This window comes from Acromyrmex echinatior, chromosome 5, assembly GCF_024713525.1.
Source record: "Acromyrmex echinatior isolate Ae372 chromosome 5, ASM2471352v2, whole genome shotgun sequence".
NCBI lineage: Eukaryota > Metazoa > Arthropoda > Insecta > Hymenoptera > Formicidae > Acromyrmex > Acromyrmex echinatior.
The window spans coordinates 16379939-16398914 of NC_141856.1; the positions used below are offsets into that span (position 1 = coordinate 16379939).

General features: G+C 35.5%; 1 protein-coding gene across 8 annotated transcripts in view; it reads left to right on the forward strand.

The window, feature by feature from the left end:
* The window catches only part of Ets65A (DNA-binding protein D-ETS-3), a 63448-nt gene that overhangs the window by 36213 nt on the left and 8259 nt on the right, over positions 1-18976 (forward strand). For 7 of the 8 annotated variants that reach the window (XM_087406259.1, XM_087406252.1, XM_087406253.1 and 4 more), the window contains 2 exons: positions 4343-4402; positions 16365-16424. In XM_087406259.1, coding sequence (XP_087262385.1) covers positions 4343-4402; positions 16365-16424 — 120 coding nt within the window. The remainder of the gene's footprint in view (positions 1-4342; positions 4403-16364; positions 16425-18976) is intronic. The other variant, XM_087406260.1, reaches the window with a different exon arrangement.

Sequence of the window (18976 nt, forward strand, 5' to 3'; positions counted from 1 at the left end):
CGCAACCAACCCCTATGCGACCTCGGCGCCCTTCGGGGGCGGAGACCTCGCCCGCTGGCCCTCGTCGATCGGGCGCGTCCTGTCTGCCCCCGGCGACGTCGTCGTCCGTTTCGCGCGAGCCGGCAGTGTCGCTCGGAACGGGTCGGCAAGATGATCGGCGCCCTTATTGGCGCGCAATCCACGTACAGTACGCTCGTGCAGACGACGACCATCGGTGAAACGAGAGTAATAACACGCGGCGCTATCCACCTCGCCGTCGTTCGAGGGTGAGACGTTATTCGCTGAGACATCATTGCTGATATGACCACGTTTCTGACCTCGTCGTCGTCGCGCCTCGTGCCGCAGCAGCTAATCTGCAAGTCGTCGGTGCCGCGATAAGAGCGGCAGTTGGCTCGCGTAAAAACACCCGCAGTACCGCAGGGGAAAGCAGCTGAAAAGCGCGCGTCGTGGCGCGGGTATACCGCATCGCGCGATGCTGGACCTCAAGAGCAGCGGTACCACCGCGGCGGAGCTACCACGCACCACGGCGTTCACCAATCTATCGATGCTGTTCGCCGGTATGTTCGACGTCCCACTATGTGTCCCATCCACGCGTCTGTGCGCGCGGAATCGCGCATTTGAGCGTGCCAGATGTTCGATAGTGTGGTGATAAATCGCGCTCCCACGCTTTCGGTACCTACCACGCACGATAACGCACGTGTCCACCTGCCTCCAAATTCCGTCCTCGAAACGCCGTGTCCGTCGCGAGCTGCCCCCTGTGTCCCACGCGCGAGTGCCTTTCAAAATCTTTTCGTGCTACAATGAAAATAAGAGCTTGCGATTTTATACTTAATATATCGTAAACATTTGTCTTTTTATGCGTAAAATATCGTGCATGTTTTTGTGAATATTTATATGTTATTTTATTACTTTAAATAAAATATATAAAATAAGTGAATATATTTTTAGAAGCAGATACAAATCTAATGGGACCAGACATAGGAGTAAAGATCTGATAGCACGTAATTTTTTGCGTGTTTCGTGTTCGATAGAAAATGCATATATTTTTAAACACATTTATTCGCGATAAATGTAGCATTTAATCTTATTAAAATAGAATATTAAGTGTTCTGAACGAAATTGTTACTATATTGCCAAGAAATAATTAAAAAATTCAATATTCATTGTAAGTCTTTCTGAAATTTCTATTTCATCGTCTCACAAAACTATTGTTGTTTCTCTCATTATCTAGAATATTTGTATTGAATTCTTTAGAGATAGAGCAGTTCATTATTTTATTATTTTATTAAAACATTAAGCTATAGATGTTGATAATTATGATAATGCAGAAGTGATTGTAGTGACCACATGGCTCGTAAAAGTGACAGAAAAAAGCAAACTTATTAATTAAACTAAACAAACTACATTGATCTTGTAAGATCAGCATCTTATTGTTAGCTTATGTATAATTTCACTTTCGACGTATTGATAATTCGAAATTAAATTTATATTTTTTTTTATTTATCTTTATCAAATTTTTGTTATCTTTGAATCATATGTTATCAGTCCCTGTCGAAAACTGATTCGGAATCCATGAAGTACAAAAAAAAACGAAAATATGTATTTTACTTTTGCTATTGAGTTTTATTGAGCTTATTTATTAGGTGTTGGAATTAATTCGTAGCGTTTTTTAATGAAAGAATGTTATTTATTTCACATGAGCATTAAAAAATACATTAATGAAAGTACTTCCCATCACTTGTAAAACGCTACGAATTAATTCCAACACCTAATATTATATTAATGCTATTTGCAATAAATACATTAACAGAAAATTTGGGAAACTTAAAATAAAAAGTGATAAATTCCACAATAAAACTGTAAATAAATTTTTGAATAAAACATGTGTCATATTATATAATATTGTCCTAATAAATAATATAATTAATAATAAATAATAATGAATAATATAATTAATAAAAGCTGTATCTTAATTTATTGTATATGCAACGTTATAATTACTCTGTCAAAATGTTTATTACAAATAGTATTGGTCGTATTCAAGGATTCGGTAATCCGTCGGAATTTTTGCTTTTTAAGCTGTCTATATTCCTCTTGAGAAAGGAAGAGGATTCATAAGGATTTTACGATGTAGAGTTCGTAATCTTGCAACACAGTTTCGCAAGAAACCCCAAGAAAATCCGGCGCGTATTATCAAACGATTGGCGCACCCCTTAGCACTTGAGAAACGTGAAATCCGAGGATCCATTAATGGACTCCGGGGTCTCCAGATCAAATGAAGGGGGCAGTAAAGACGAAAGATCGAGCCGTAGTGAGCGCGCGGGTAGCTCGTTTTGTTTGCTCGGAAAGTCGGAGTTTCTGCCGCGCGGTGTGTGACGTACCTACGTATGTACACACGAGGGCCGACCCTTTGTGCCAATAACTGCGAAATGAAAATATATCTGTTCGCAAACATGCCACCGACGGCGACGGTGACGCGTACGCTCGCTCGGCGCCGGGAGCTCTCGAGAGAACTCTTATATAATAAGAACATCGCCGTCGCTGTCGCGAGTAACAACTAAGCGCACGTGTTACAAATAATTCCATATTTGTTCAACGAACGCCTTTTCTGCTCGGATATTATTCGACTAAGCAAACCGTTAGATCGGCGATCGTTGATCAAGTAGATCCAGAAAAAAGGAAATTTAAACAAAAACATTTTTAAGAAATAAAAGAAGTAAGTTGTTATAATTGCAAGATTAATATGAAATGATTGGAAGAATGTGTAATAACAAAAAATGGCTTATGTAAAAAATATCATGCAAAAAAATATTTTGTTTTTTTGTATCGGATAGAAAATTATGTATCATAGAATGCATAGAATTTATGGCACAAATCTAAATTCTATCTTTGTCATCTATATAATTAGATGCAATACATATCCAATATCGCAATACTTGCTAGAAATGTATCTATTTTAGTTAATTTTTCGTACTTAGATAATTTTTGCTATAATTGCAAGATCACTTTTTTGAGTGATTGCTAATTAGAAAATGCTGATTTAATTTTATCATACACAAAAAGAATAGTTTAGATGCTGAAGCATCTAAAAATTTAGATAGATATACAATAGTTTGCAAATAATTTCATTGAACCATTAAAATAATTATGTAAAATGATAAAATGTTGATGCGAAAAATTTTAACATTCTAGCAACCAGTTTAAGTGGCCTACATAATTATTTTGATGGTTCGAACGAAATTATTTTTAGATTTGTATCTAACTAAATTTTTAGATACGTCAGCAAAACCATTCTTTTCATGTATATACTGAGATTTGTGTTTAAAAGATTAGACATGATAATGTTGAAAAGTAATATTTATTTTCTATGTTTTTCTTATATTGTATATTAGTTACATGTATTTTAAATATTTCTTATAAATAATTTAACTCGTTAAAATTGTTTCATCTTTGATCCTTGTAACAAAATTATTATGACATAAAAACAAGTAGCTCTTCTAATTGGGTTTTATGATTGATACAATTTGTATATCTTCTCATCTTTTTCTACACAAAAGACTTTGCTAAAATATCTAAAAACTTAGCAAGACACAGATCTAAAAATAATTTTGTTGAATCATCATAATAATTGTGTGAGAGATTCAAAATGGTTGCTATAATGTAAAAACTTTTTGCAGCATTACTTATTATGCATGAATTTTCTACGTAATTATTTTGATGATTCAATAAAATTATTTTCAAATCTGTATCTATCTAAATTTGTAAATATTTCAGCAAAATCGTTTTGTCCACATAACATATGTATTTTATAAATGAATGAAACAGTTAAAATTTTAATGTAGTCACAAATTTTTCAACGTCTGCAACTTTAAGTGTAAATAGCTCAGCTATATTCTTCTTTATTATATAAATTTACGTATCGAGAATCAATTTCAAAGACGATATATGCTTATGCAACGCATATGTATACATTCTCTCGTGTACATTTTACATCACTCTCACGCAGGAACGATCAGAGCCATTAAAATATCGTAAAGATTTCGCGAAGCAGAAGAAATCGCGATTTTCCCTGTCGAAGCCGCCACGATAGCTCGGAGCACTTTCAATCAGATATACTTTACGGCTTCTCGTGATTCCTCGAACCGATTAACTGGTAATTGCGGACGATATATTCGCCCGCGCTACTGACGTGACCTCAAAAAATGTAATCACAATCCCGCTAAATCACGAAATATCTGCGTGGATCGATAAGCCGTAGATTTCCAACGCGCGTCGAAGCAAATCGAGAACTTTGCACTGCAAATAGAAAGAAATGATTGAAAAATATTTCCCCTACTTTCAGATGCAAGCAGCTCTTATAAGGGAGGTTGGAGCCACGCCACGTCGCCGGCACCTGGTCAGGGTGAGTCTCACTTGAGTTCATTTACGAAGGTGTTTAGCAATATTAAGAGGAGAATATATAAAGACAAAATTGTATTTATATACATAATTGTATTTAGCAAGTTTAATTCAGATAGTAGATTTAGATTCAATTCATTAATTTATAGAATACATACTAAAAGAAATATAATTATACAATCTTGAAAATATAATATTCCACCTCTTACTATTTGCAATTATATTAGATCATTTAAAAAGTATCCGCGGTTTTTTGTTCAATTTTTGAATGAAAAAACCGCGGATACTTTTTAAATGACCCAATAGAAAACACCTTGATATTATTAATACTAAGCAAAAACTATTTATCATATCATTGTGCTTTTTACATCATTTTTTGAAACAAATCACAAAGACAAAATTTTCCCATTCATACAAATACATCAACATGGATATAATTTATATGTATACATATACATACATATGTATTTACATATACATATTAATATAAAAAAATTTTGCTGAAATATCTAAAAATTTATCTAGATATAGAAAATACATAATAATTATGTATGCCTATTATGTTCTAAATAATTGAATGCTCAAATTAATTGCTAAAATGTCACTTTTTGTTGTCGATGTCTATGCATTCTAATTATTTTGGTTAATTATTTTCAGATCTATATATTTGACCTAATTTTTGTATATTTTAGCAAAACGTTCTTTCCGAAAGCCAAAGCATTAGCTTTGATTGTATAATAGCTTGTATATAGAACTCACAATTAGATTATGTAGCCCTATTCCAGCCCTAATCACCACTGACAATCAACAACTGGACTCTTTCATATTTCTTCGATTTCCGTATCAATGTCAAACACCGAGGTGGTTTTCTAAAATTTTGCGACGCCCCCTTCTTGTCTCATTGTCCTCGCAAAATTCCCTCTATCTGAGAGGGAAGGTTTTCTTTTTTTTCGTTTTCGGTTCGCTAGACGCTACGTATACCTAAAGGGTGGGTCGCGGCGCCGCTGGATGCAAGTTCACGCGTCGCGACGCTCCGGCTTGTTCGAGCAAGCTTTGTGCGTGCAGACGCATAGAGGATGCGAGAATGTAGGTGTTGGTGTGAGTGTAGGTGGCGTCCCGGGTGCTTTGTGGCGCGTTGAACCGCGGCCCCTTTGTCGTCGACGGAGAGCGAGCGAGCGAGCGAACGGAGGAGAGAGAGGGTGAGGAAGGGTGGCAGAGAGCAAGCCCCGGGGGCTGTGTAGAGACGCCTGCCCGCACAGTGGTAACGCCGAAGAGCAGGCCCCACCCTGTGTGGACGCCAACACCAACGCCTGGCACAATCATCTCGCAGAGATCACAGAGACCTGCCCGCAGGCATCTTTGTTATAAACGGCTTCTGGCCGCCACCAACCAGGTTACAACAGCCCGGGCGCTGTTCGAGATCACCTCCGTGGGGCGAGAGAATGTAAAAGTCTTGCCTTTAAACGCGCGTGAACCCGTTGGCGCCATCAGTGTCCACTTCGTCTTTGTATTCAGGACTCGCGCAGTTTCCCATGTCACACCTTAGCACCGAGGCTTTAAACGTAATTTAACACAATGTATGATATGACGAATATACAGCAGACTACGTACAATTTTGCACTATAATTTTGAGTTAAGAATAGTGTGCAAAAATAATGTCCTAAGATTGCCATGTAAAATCGAAAATTATAGTTCTATACAAATAAAAATGACGGACTCGTGTCGCTTATTATTTCTTATTCATAAATTAGCTTCAATTTACCGTAAATTTTTTACCGATATTATTGTAATTGTATAAGAGAATAGCGCAGAACAAAATTTTGCTCTTTGGACTTTATTTTGAGGCACTTTATAAAAATTCGAATAAATTATTTGAAGAGATCTCTTCAAATAATTAGAATTGTGCTAATTAATAGGATTCTATTAATTAGATTCTTGTTAGAGATTTCTCGGAAGGCAGACTTTGGATCCCTTTTTCGCATTGCACTGGAAGTTTAATTTTCAGGTATTTCTCGCGATGACGCACACACAAGTCGCTTTACGAGCACGATGTGGACTCGAGGGCATTTTCGAATAGTGTGCTTCAGCACACCGTTCTCTGATCTTGACAGGCGCAGGGTCGCCTTTGACTCGGTTTGCACTTTGCGCATCAGCGCGAAAGGGAACGACATCGTCGTCATCGTCGAGATTCATGAAATTACGTGACGTGTGTTGACCCGAGGGCACTTTGTGGTCTTCCGGACCGCGTGAAATTGAAATTACAAGCTTGTCTCCTCGCATAGCGACTCGACTTCAGATTATCGCTACTTTTGAGATTCGTTAGATAATTATCGTAAAGGATAACACTAGAAGTTGAAGAGGCTTAAGAGATTGTAACGCCTATCCATAAAGCATAAATGACGAGCGTAAAGTACTTAAAAGTGTACTCGAATCTGGAAAACATTATTATATCGATAATACTAACATAAAAGACGATGGTACTTGTCACTTAAATGCAATGGCAATGTGAACATTTAAATAAATGATATAATATTTCAGTTAAAATAACTTTAAATGGCTTAAATTCTAATTTCTACATGTCATACAATATATATCAGTATTACATAAATTTTATCTCTCGAATTGTATCTACCTTTGTGTTAATAATATTTCGACGAGAGTGTCATAATATTGATACAGTTTCTTTAGCATTTTAAATTTTATAAACTTAAACTCTTGTTTTTGTTTAAGGGAATTTTATATATATATTTATATAATAATAATTCATTTAAACAAAAATAAGAATTTAAGTTGATAAATTTTAAAATACCAAAGAAACTGTATCACGTACGCGAAAAAAATTCAACGAATTGCTTTGTAAGCGACGCGTTTTAATGCAAATTACTTCCTGACTTTACTAGCGATGTTCCGTAACGTCATGCGAGGACAATGATGAACTGACACCCGTGAATTAACACATTAGAGATATATCTGTAAACCGAGTAATTCGAGTATGCTCATTAATGTTGCTCGCGTGTTTGGTAGCCCAAAGTTATTTCATGTCCTGAAGCAGGTCATGCTCATGTAACCTTTCCGTACCGAAATGCGCACTAAAACGTTGTACTGTTCCACGCGATCCAATCTAAAGTCAAAGTGGTCAAAAAAGCTTCCTCGCGTGAAGTGCTTGAAGCTTAATTGTCTGTGGCGCTGTCAGTGTTAGCAGTCCAAAATTTTATAGTTCTTGGACAGATTTCCCAATTGGATTTATTACTCTCGAAAAACAGCACAAATGTATCATATTTGATTTATGTTACCCCCAGTTATGGAAGGCATTAAGTACGTATATCAGATCAATTTGATTTAAACAATTTTTCTTTCATTTTAGAAAAGATTAAAAGAGACTAGCTTCGCGTACAATCTTCTACAATTAAATCTTGAATTTTATAAAAATTTAATAACATATTCTATTATATGGAATAAAATTGTCTCTGTCTGGATGAAATGTAACCAGCTACGTATCTATAATTTCCTACCAAACGAGAACTATTAAAGCTTGATGAAGAGCTTTGTATGATTGTACTTTTCCCTCTTCTTCATATTCTTCTTTATAATATAAACGGAAGAGGAAAAGCGCTTCGGTCAAATTCATCGGATATAAGCAAGGATTGATCCGAGTGCTGCTCCCATTGCGCGATGGTTTATACCCTTACATCGCGAAAATAATATAAACCTCAGCGGGTCGATTGGAGAATTGTAGAGGCGCGCTGGCGCGTCCGTCGAGAAACATCACGTCGCGTTATCGACCACCAGCCGAGAGTTTCAACGGGTCTGCCCACTGGCCAGGAAAAGCGACTTTAAGACGACTCGTAGAACAATAAAAGCACTCTCTCTTTCTCCTCCTACCTCCGTCGACGTTGCTGTCCTTCCGCTCCCCAGTGCGCCCTGTGCGCCTCGCGTGACTTCCTGACCCGAGCCGACCGACCCCTCGACCCCCTACGCGTGTGTATGTGTCTGAGGGCAACCTCCCTATGATAATTACGTACTTCGAAGCGGCGCGTGCCTCGGCAATTCGCTCACGCGGCCGATCGCGTATGGCGTGACTATCCTCGACACCATAGGTAACTATCTCACCGTCGCGTCGCCCTAACCCATTATCCAGTTTTGACTTTGCTTCCTTTTAAATATGTACGAAAAGATTGACATGCGCGCTAGAAGGTACAATTAGGATATCCCGATAATGAAAAGTTCGAAAGATGTCTAAAGACGATCTAATCTTTTCAACGGCCTTCGGATATTCTTTAGATATCTCAGATTTTTGATGTATGTAAAGACTTTCTTGAAAATTCAAGTACATGAAACGTATTTCGGAAATGTGTATGAAAAAAATTATTATTTAATCTTAACCCTTACTGTACAAGAGGGGGTCACTAGTGATATTCCGAGCGATTTCTGTTCGTGCAAGTTTCTTTGAGTCTTTCGGTAATTATAAATTATATTACATTTTATTATTTTCCAAAATGAAGTGTCAATATTTATTCGAGAAGATTGAAAGTATGTTGGAATTTTTAGAGATTTTTTTGCATCATTCTAAATAGGTAAAAAAAACGGATGGATTCTGTTCCCCCTGTTTGTATGGATGAGACATGAAATTGTAGCTGGTACGATAAAGGTTAATAAAAATATTCACATGGAATCATATCATGCTCTGGACTTCTTTCAGTCTAGAACAAAGATTAAAAAGCTATCTAAATAAATACATAATTTTTTGTGAATTTTAATAAAAACTGAATTTCCAAATTTATTTTTCAACTAAATATATCCCGCTTAATTATAACATGTTTGATTTTTCGAAGGTTTTACATTTTCTTATAATTATTAATTCAATATCCTTCTATCGCGATTTTAGTCTGTGCCACGATTTAGGAAGATGCAAGAAATAGATTAATGACAATGGATTATAAATCAATTTCGAATCCGTGAGAATTTCCTAAAAGATTGAAGCGCGGATTCTAATCGAGAGATAGAGAGAGAAAGAGAGAGAGAGAGAGAGAGAGAGAGGAGGGAGGGGGTGACTGGAACCTCGGCCAAGAAGAGCGGACGACCGGATCTTGCTGGCACGGGTTCCGTTCGCGGGGTCGCGGGAGCGAAACTCTGGGGGACATGGATCCTGGGCAACAAGTCACTGGGAAACGGCGCGTGACCAGCGCATTCGTGCTGCCAGATTTACGACAATAAAAATGAGGAAGGGTAAGCGGTACATCACCTCTCTCTTTCTCTCTCTCTCTCTCTCTCTCACACACTTTTTCTTTCTTTCTTTCTCTCTCCATCCCTCGGGAGGAAACAGAGGTGCCCATCGAATCATGATGCGGTTCACATATCATCGCTACTTTGAAGAAAATTTATTGAGTACTCGCGTACTTTTTCTGTGCGCACTCTCATTTAGAAAATGTCAATGCCAATTCTACATTGACTTCATTATTGTAGCTCAATCCTTTGACATACTAATTAACTATTAATTGGTTAGATATACTCTTACTGAGTACATATGTTTATCAAATAATACACTTGTCCATTATAATAACATCTAAAAATTCTTTATAGTATTAATAATCGTAAGCATTAATATATATATATGTATATAAAATTAATAATTAATCATGAAAGTACTCATTATATGCAACTAAAAATTGATGGAAATATTTATATTAAGATTCTCGAGTATAAACATATACAGGTATTATATTTATGATAAAGAATTTGGATAGCAAAGTTTGAAATGCTTTCTGATTACATGCTAATCTGGTACGAGTCGCGTGATCTTTTCCATATTGTTGAAAAAACGTATTGGTGCGATACAGCAAAGTACGTTCCATCTCGGTTGGACTGTTATATCCCTGGTGATACAAGGCTCGGTAAATTGGAATCGCGCGGAAGAAACGTCCATAGCATATTGCAGGGGTTGCGGGATATGTCGTCAGAGTCGCTGTCGCCGTTCGCATTATGTCTTTCGGTAGTACATACACGGGCACGTGCCTATGCGTGACACGTTCACGCATGGCTGCCTGCGTTCAGGATTCTCCCCCCATATCGGCTCGCATTCATCTCTGATTCCTTGTTGGGGTGCAGGGATTGCGTTTCCACTTTAACCGTGCGCAGTCGAATGTCTATCGCCTACACACGGAAAAAGTAGCCGATTTCGTCGAGAAGCCATGAGTCGAAACATCCGTCAATGTCGAATCAAATATCCATTAATATCCGTATAAAATTAACTTAATAAAAATGAAACATTGTTAAAATTTGGTTTCTATTGTCTTCTCCAGAAATAATATAGAATATCTCAACTTATCGAGTCTTATATTTTATTTATGAATATTTTGACTAATTTAGAGTTGGTATTTTCTTAACAAAGACATTAATAAACAGAGTTGTAATCTAGAAACTGAAAGTCTACTCAGGATTTACGTTTCAGAAGTGTAAATGAATTGCAAATTTCTCATTTTGCAAGATTTTTAACGATTCTTTACATTCAGCAATTTATTTTACCTGAAATTTAATACAATCTCTTTTTCTTTTATGTTTAATAAATAAACACTTCTTTTCAAAGGAACGCGATAAAAGAGAAAGAATTCCCGTTGAAAGATTGCGCAAGGAGCTCGCGTGGAATACATGAAAAATATGATAAACAATACTTGCGGGTCGCTGGTATCGTGCGAAGGTACTCAAGCCAGAGACAAGAATCTTTTTTCCTTTTTACCAAGTCAGCGCTATATTCACGCTATGCGATAATTAGGAAACGATTAATTTTCTTTCCGCGCTACGCAGCTCGCTCTTACAAATAACTTTTGCTACGCCTGCCCTTATCTGACGAACAAAAACATGTTACCTCCATCACGGGGCACGAATCGCCCGCACGTCCAACTTCTTAAGAAAGCCTTATTTAACAACTGCGACTTCCATTTTTTAGAAGGCAACTTACTGGACAGTTAGTCGATACGGAGTACCTACTTTAGATATTTTGGTATGTCATGTGTATCACAAAATTAATCGTAATCATGACGTAATAATTACTCTTTAATATTCTTAATTCATGATCGATAATGCTGTAGGACTTGTACAAAATTCTTGAAGAGGGTTTATTTAGTCACTGTAATACATTAAATTAATGCCCATTTCTACCAATATAAATTTAATCTCGGTTCACTTTACTCTTTATCCTTTTCTAAAACTAGAAAAGATAAAAAATAAAAATGAACTTACAGTCTTCACTTAGAAACCATTGTGTCAAGACTGCACGTATATTCTCGAAATCTATTATTATTTTATCAGTATGACTGTCTACTACGAAAAAATTTTTGTTATCTATGTATTTTTATTTGTGTAATAGAGTATGGCGCTTATGTTGTGATTTCAATAGTCTGTTGTCAACCGTTGGGAAATCCACACATTACATGAAGAATTTGATTGGAATAAAAATTTGTGATAATGGATAATTCATTCTGAGGGTGACTTAAAAAGAAGTCGAAACATCAAATTTCTATTGTATTCATCGCTCATCGAAATCACATCAAGGTTTATGTAATAAACTAAATAAATATAAGATAATCGCATTAATAATTGCATTGATTCCCATAGCTGTTATTAGTTTTTATCATATAAAAAATAAGATATAAACCAAAATTAATCTGTAATGCATTAATAGAAACAAATCCAACAAAAGGACTCTAAACAGAAATGTGCCCGCGGGGAGATTTTCAAAAATATAAATGTTTTCCAAGTTCTTATCTTTTCATATCTATTTTCAATCTTGTTCGATCTATGAAGATATCTTTTCGCACACGTAGGGCACACGCGATCTCGTTATACGAAGCTGTGCAAGGAAATATTCGTTCCACGGCATATTTCCGACAAACTTGGCGGAACGTCGGCAGGAACGACGCAAAAAATAATGCTCGCTTGAACTTCAACCCTGCATGCAGGACCTATACCTTCGTATGCAGGTGTAATCTGTTCTACCCTTCGAATAGCTTGTACGAGCAACTTACCATGCTCAAGGCTCAGCATGTTACGCTCACTTACTTATTATTACACACTGCATGGCAACGTGATTTATGTCTGAAATAGATCTGTGCAAACTGCAGCGTATGAGTCAGTATCATTTAAGACTATATGACTAAAGATTATGGATTTAGGTCGCAGTCTGGCGATGAACTGAGCGTGAATGAGACAAACGAATGAAGGCACTTCTAATGTACATAGATTTTGAGATTTGTCAAAGTATACACGAAAGAACAGTTTTGTTGAAAAATTTAGTTAGATACAGATTTGAAAATAATTTTAATTTTTTTTTTCATCAAAATAATTTTTAGATCTGTTTCTAACTAAATTTTTGAATACCTCAGTAAAATCGTTCTTTCCGTATATATTTTAATTGTTAATGTTTATTGCCAAAATTTAAAATATAAGTATAGAATCTCGTATGGTATACATTACACATTTCATTATAATTTTCTATGTAGATACAAAATAAAATAAAATTCGAGCTAATTAATCATCATTTGTGACTAATTTGAAATATCAGAATTTAATGTAAAAAATGCTTCATCTTTCTGAAACTAATACGTTTTTTCTTTGATTACAACAATAAAAATGGCATTTTTTTGCTCCACTTTTGAAATATTCAAATAAACATTAATAAAGTTTTAAAGTAATATCATAAAATGCTTCATACATTTGTATCCTCATTTTACTCTCATAAAACTCACTTCTAAAATATCCAGCAATTTGGACGCGATTCCGTAGTTTTCGGTCAGTGACATTTCAAAATTAACGTAACGAAACGATATTTCGATATGATAGGAATGACCGAACAACGATAAGATTTTGTCTCGCGATGTGTTTGCTGGAACGTATCCAAAGTTTCTTCAAAGTCACGTGGGGGGTTCCCTCTTCTTTCGCGACACTGAAAGTGGCATTGTACGCGTCTGAGACCACCAAAGAGTGCAGTAGCACGGAATGACGACGAGTTCTTTGATCCTCCCTCGAAGAGGCTGCATGCCGTCTAACGAGATTACCCCGCCCCGTGTAATTGCTTGTGAATGCGCAGATATACTCGCGACAATGGGTACACGTTGATGGGACCTCGATTCGAGGTGACATGAAACGAATCACGATACAATATGCAAGATCGATCTGTAAAAACAATGCTTAATAAGTTAACAATTTAATAATTTTCGCACGGAGTGTATTTTCTGTTCACATGATGTATTTATTTATTATTTAAAGGAATTTAAACGACTGTTTAAAAAAGCAGGTGGATTATGGATTCGAAAAAATTGAAATTTATTTTCTGTAGTAAGAATGTTGAAAAGATCATTGTTTGTTGAGCCCCTCGAAGCTAACACTTATTTGATTCCTATCACTAAATACAGAGAAGGAACATAATCCTTGAATAAACATAGATGTAGAAATTAGTAAGCAATAAAAGTTTTTAAAGAATCTGTTTACAATTAATTTGAAAAACATTTGAAAAATTGTTTAAAACTTAGAACCTCAAAGAGTTTTTTAGTTTCTTATTTCCAATTGCTTGCAAGTTAAGAACTTTGATATCTCAACATTTTCATCGAAAAAAAGTGATATCAAATTTATCAAAGAAGCTATAAATAAGAATTAAAGATATTTTATAACACACTGTGAAAAGAAATGTGTTTTATTCTTGTCCCCATTTTTTAAACACTTAAAGATGTTTTAGTTTTAAACTTTTTCAATAGATACTACAACATCCTTGTAATCGAATGTCAAACAAGGATGAAATAATGCACGCGAGCGGACATTAATTGAAACACACCCATAGTGTTTTAAATCCAAACACATAGAGTATTGTATCTATTGAAAAAGAAAATTTAAAACTAAACATCTTTAAGTATTTAAAAACTGGAGACAAGGATAAAACATTTTGATATCTTAAACACACATAAAATTAAACGCTTCTTTTTTCAGTCATCATAATAGGTTTTCCAAAACGACATAACAGATAATAGATATTTAGATAATTCAACAGATCTCGCATCGTTTATTATCTATGTTGTAAATTTGATGGAGCTATCATCAGTGATACCCGTTGTACATGCTCGATGGGATCTCGATCGCGGTGTCGAAGTTTGTGTTAGAGAAACGAGCGCGACGGTTCGAAGCCCCGCGGCTACACTGATTGCGGCGGACCCTACGACCCGTACAGACCCGGGAATGCCGTCCCCGGCCGGCCGGGACCCTCATCCAAGGACGTACCCGCTTCCCAATCAGAAGCGAAATCAGATTGTTTAACACAGCGGACACCAACTGCTATTTAAAGGCAGCATCTGCCCCATGGGGCTTGCTACATTCCGACGCGACGACGCTCTATCATGGAAACCGTTGTCGAGAATGTTATCATTATGGGGGGAGTATCATTCGCATTGATTTTTCGCAAATAGATACATATTGGCGAGAATATAAATGAGAACGAATATTTCTTACAGTTCTTAATACTTATAAATGACTTGTCGCGAATTGTTCAGAACCGATTCGGTTCTCCTTAAAATATATCATTAAATACAAAAATCTAAGAGGTGTTTTTTTTATATCAGTTCAATCTCAAATTTAAGGGGTGACACCCCCTCAAAATGAATAGGTATGGGAGTATTATCGAAATATTAGATTTTTGAACAATCCAAATATACAGTTGTAAAGTATATATAAAATCATAAAAGCTTTGTCTGAAATATTTTTCTTCATCTCATCGTTTTGTTGATAATTGGAATCAAAGCGTTAGTTTTGAGAGGTTTTGTTTCAGCTCTTAAATCTGAGATTGGGTAATATAAAAAAAAATCCGTATCTCTCTTCGATTTTTATGCTTAAGAACATATTTCAGAGAGAATTGAATCAATCCGGATAGTTGTGACAGGCCATTTGTTAATGATGTCTATTCTGTGAAATAAATGAAAAATGTTATAATCAAACTATATATTCCTCCATCCAATTTGCTTTTTAATTTTCTTTAAACAAAAATAGATGCTCAGTTGAAAAATTCAGATAACACAACATTTTATCAACTAAATAAAATTTTAACAATTAATTTTCAGTTCTTTATCACTTGAATAAAATTGTAACAATTATAACATGCTGCATTTTATTTTTTAAAAAGTAGTATAGATATAAACAACTAATAAAATATTTAAAAATGATTTTGAAGTTTATAAAACTTGAAGTGTTGAATCATAAAAAATGGGGAGATAAAAATTGTAAGTATATGAATAAAATGCGCGTTGACGCGTACGTTAATGACGTGACGGTCTTCGAGCCAATTTAGAAATATCGCAATCCCACTGATTTTCGAGTAGAGCCAACCGACTGACCTTTGCAGACTATCGCCTGCGAGCATGTAACGAGCCAAAATTAAGGGGCATTGTACCCTTAAACAGATTGCACACGTCCGTGCGTGAACGTGATCCCTAAGGCTCTCGGACGAAAAACGCTCGTACGAAGAGGGAATCCTCGTATGATAAGACGAAGAGAGGAGGCCTACACTACGACGAGAATGACACGGCGACGAAAACGAACGGGGAGATAAACGTACACGTAGCACACTCAGCCCCGTGTGTTTACTTACACGGAAATCCTCTCTAACGGATTCTAACGCTCGACCGAGTTTGCACTTTTTCATCTTCGGACCGATGACTTTCCTCCCGCGATCGAAGTATTCTCGAGCCACCGCTACATGAAAGTGTTCGGAAATCATCTGGCACCTCTTTCGACAGATAATTACGCGTCCGTTATGATGGGAACTATGGTTCAAACTGAAAGTCGAATGAATCGCACAGTCATACTTTGCTGTTTTATTTGAATCCAGAACTCTTTTCATTTCTTAAAAACGAATCATTCATCCTAGATATATTTTTTCCTGTAAAATTTTGATGGGGAGTAATGCATGGATGCGAAACATCCTGTTTCAGGCTATGGAAGCAGCTTATCAAAGACAGCACTGGACACGCACAGCCATCTCAGGCAGCCTGGTATGTAGTAGGTAGATATTTTTGAGAAGTTAAAGCGTTCACTCCTAAAATGAATTCTAATCAGTGGAATCGGCGAATCAATGAATTCGACGAATTAATTTAATTAAAACCTCTACATGTTAAAGTCACTAGCATAAAAATATCGATCTCTGAAATAAAATCTGACAAATTTTTAAGATGTGAAATTTTTTATTTAGTTATCCCAAAGAATTATTTCAAATTTCATTATAGATAATAGCGTGTAAAGTCCATCTCGGATAATCTATATAATTTGAAACAAAATTTCGTATAGATTTTTATTTATAATTTTATGTAATTTTATATCAAACTATGTGTAAATACATATACTTATTGTACTATCATATCTAATTTGCAATTTTTCCGTAATAATAAGATACGTCCTTGTTTCATAAATAATATTCTCTTCATATGTCTTCTATATTATGATAAATTATGGATTAATCTTTGTTTTGAATTACAAATTAAATAGATCACTTGACATGGCTTAAATCAAGGACTGAGAGTACAAGGTCTCTTTTTACCTGAAAAGCGGGCTTATCTATGCGATAATCAAACAAGGTCACTGTTACTTCGCGCGTCATCGATTCCTTGGAGTTTCGAATCGCGATGAGAAAAGAGCCTCGAATCCTTGGGCGTAGTCGCATCCCAGTATTTCTCTCTCCCATCAGTTCCCTCGTTCCCGGCAGATAAATGGGTGTACCGCGCCCCTTCCCATTATTAACTTGTAAGTGAATTACCGTTCGATCGAAAGGCGATCACTCCGGCACGCATTCAGCGGATTCATCGGGCGAAACGACCTTTGAGGTCCGGCAATTCCGAATCCGTCCCCATCATCCGCGTCTGTCCCCCTCTCATAATCGCTCGACTTGTATTTTTATGGGGTTCGTCTTGGAGTTCTCGTATCAGGACTCTTCTTCGTTCAGACTATCGAAATCATTAAATCGGGACGTTTAACCTCCTCGTTAAAAAGTCTGTGATATTTTTTTTATTTAAAAGAAATTGCAAGGTACTTTTACTCACACACATTAATTAGGCCTATTGTTAATCCACAATCTTTAACCATCTTAATTTATAATTACTGTTTATAAGAATTCATAAATCCTTCCTTCGTTGTATTATTTTTTTAAATGAAATAAATATATATAAAGATCTCTAAATACAAAAAAAATATAAATCAAGATATTCTATTATTGCAAATCATATGTTAGAATTTGGAAGGATGTAATAATATTAGATTCAGAACGAAATTATTATATAAAAGATTAATATCAAAAATGATTCATATCAAAATCTAGAAAAATAGTATTCATACTAACGAGAACACTAAACTTTGAAATAAATCATATTTTTAATGTACTTGAGAGAATTTTAATAGTGATTATTAATATGTTTATATACACAATAGCACACCGTCTGATCTTTATTATTTATCACAGCTTATAATTAGTGTTATCTTCATTCCATTCTTAATCTACAACAACATTCCATGTGAAAATTATATCATAATGTACAGTAATTCTGTAAGTTTACTCTCTTTTTATTGTTTCTTTTTTTCTATTGGTTCTTCCAATTATGTTCACATTCTAATATTGTTATATTCATCTTGTAGTTTAACGTTGAGTTAATTTAATGTTGAGTAAGGGAAATACAATACAGACTGACATGAGTCTTTGAAAATTATGTTTTTGGTTGGTTTTCTCAACTTGAGATATTAACGGAGTAACGAAAATACTTCAAAATGTAGGAACACGGTGGCAGATTATGAAATTACTTGCAATTTTAATTTTTCCTTTTGGCCAATACTATTAGGATTATTTGCGATTTCTTTCATCTTTTATCATTTTGACATTCTAATTTTTAATCCCCTATGACTTTTCATGCGTAATTGAATTTCATTTCTTGTAAATGATATGCGACTGAAGAAAACTTAAAATTAATTTTGCTTATTAATGTATTTAAATTCACTTAATATTTATAATATTATTCTTCATTTTTGCTCTTCTTTAACTCTGTTCCTTCTATTATTATAATGTTATACGCTATTTAAAAAATTCTAAAAATATAATTTTATAGTTATATAAAATATTTGTGTTATGTTACTCATTATTTCAGACAATAAAATTCTAATCGTAGTTTTGAGAAAAGCTGTCTTTAGTTTATCCAAATTATTACGCTTTATCTTATATTGCAATATTGCGACGATAAAAATCGATATATCGAGTCGCTTGTCTAAACCTTCGAAAAGTTTAGAAGACACTCGTGTCGCCCTTTAAGCCACTCCGTCGGCAGTTTCTCAAATTGAAATTATTATGATCCAAATGAATTCTATTCTATTGTGAGGTTGCGATTATGTTCTTTTGTATGACTGTAGGGCCCTTCATGTCTGAGCGGCGGCGAACGTCGGTGATGACGCATTGTAAAGCTTTTAAAGGGTGATACGGGGGCCCTTGAAAAACAACCGTGTAATGGATAGGTATATCCTACATGAAACTGCGAAAAATTTTATCGTTTGTGCTTATTCACAGTGTGAA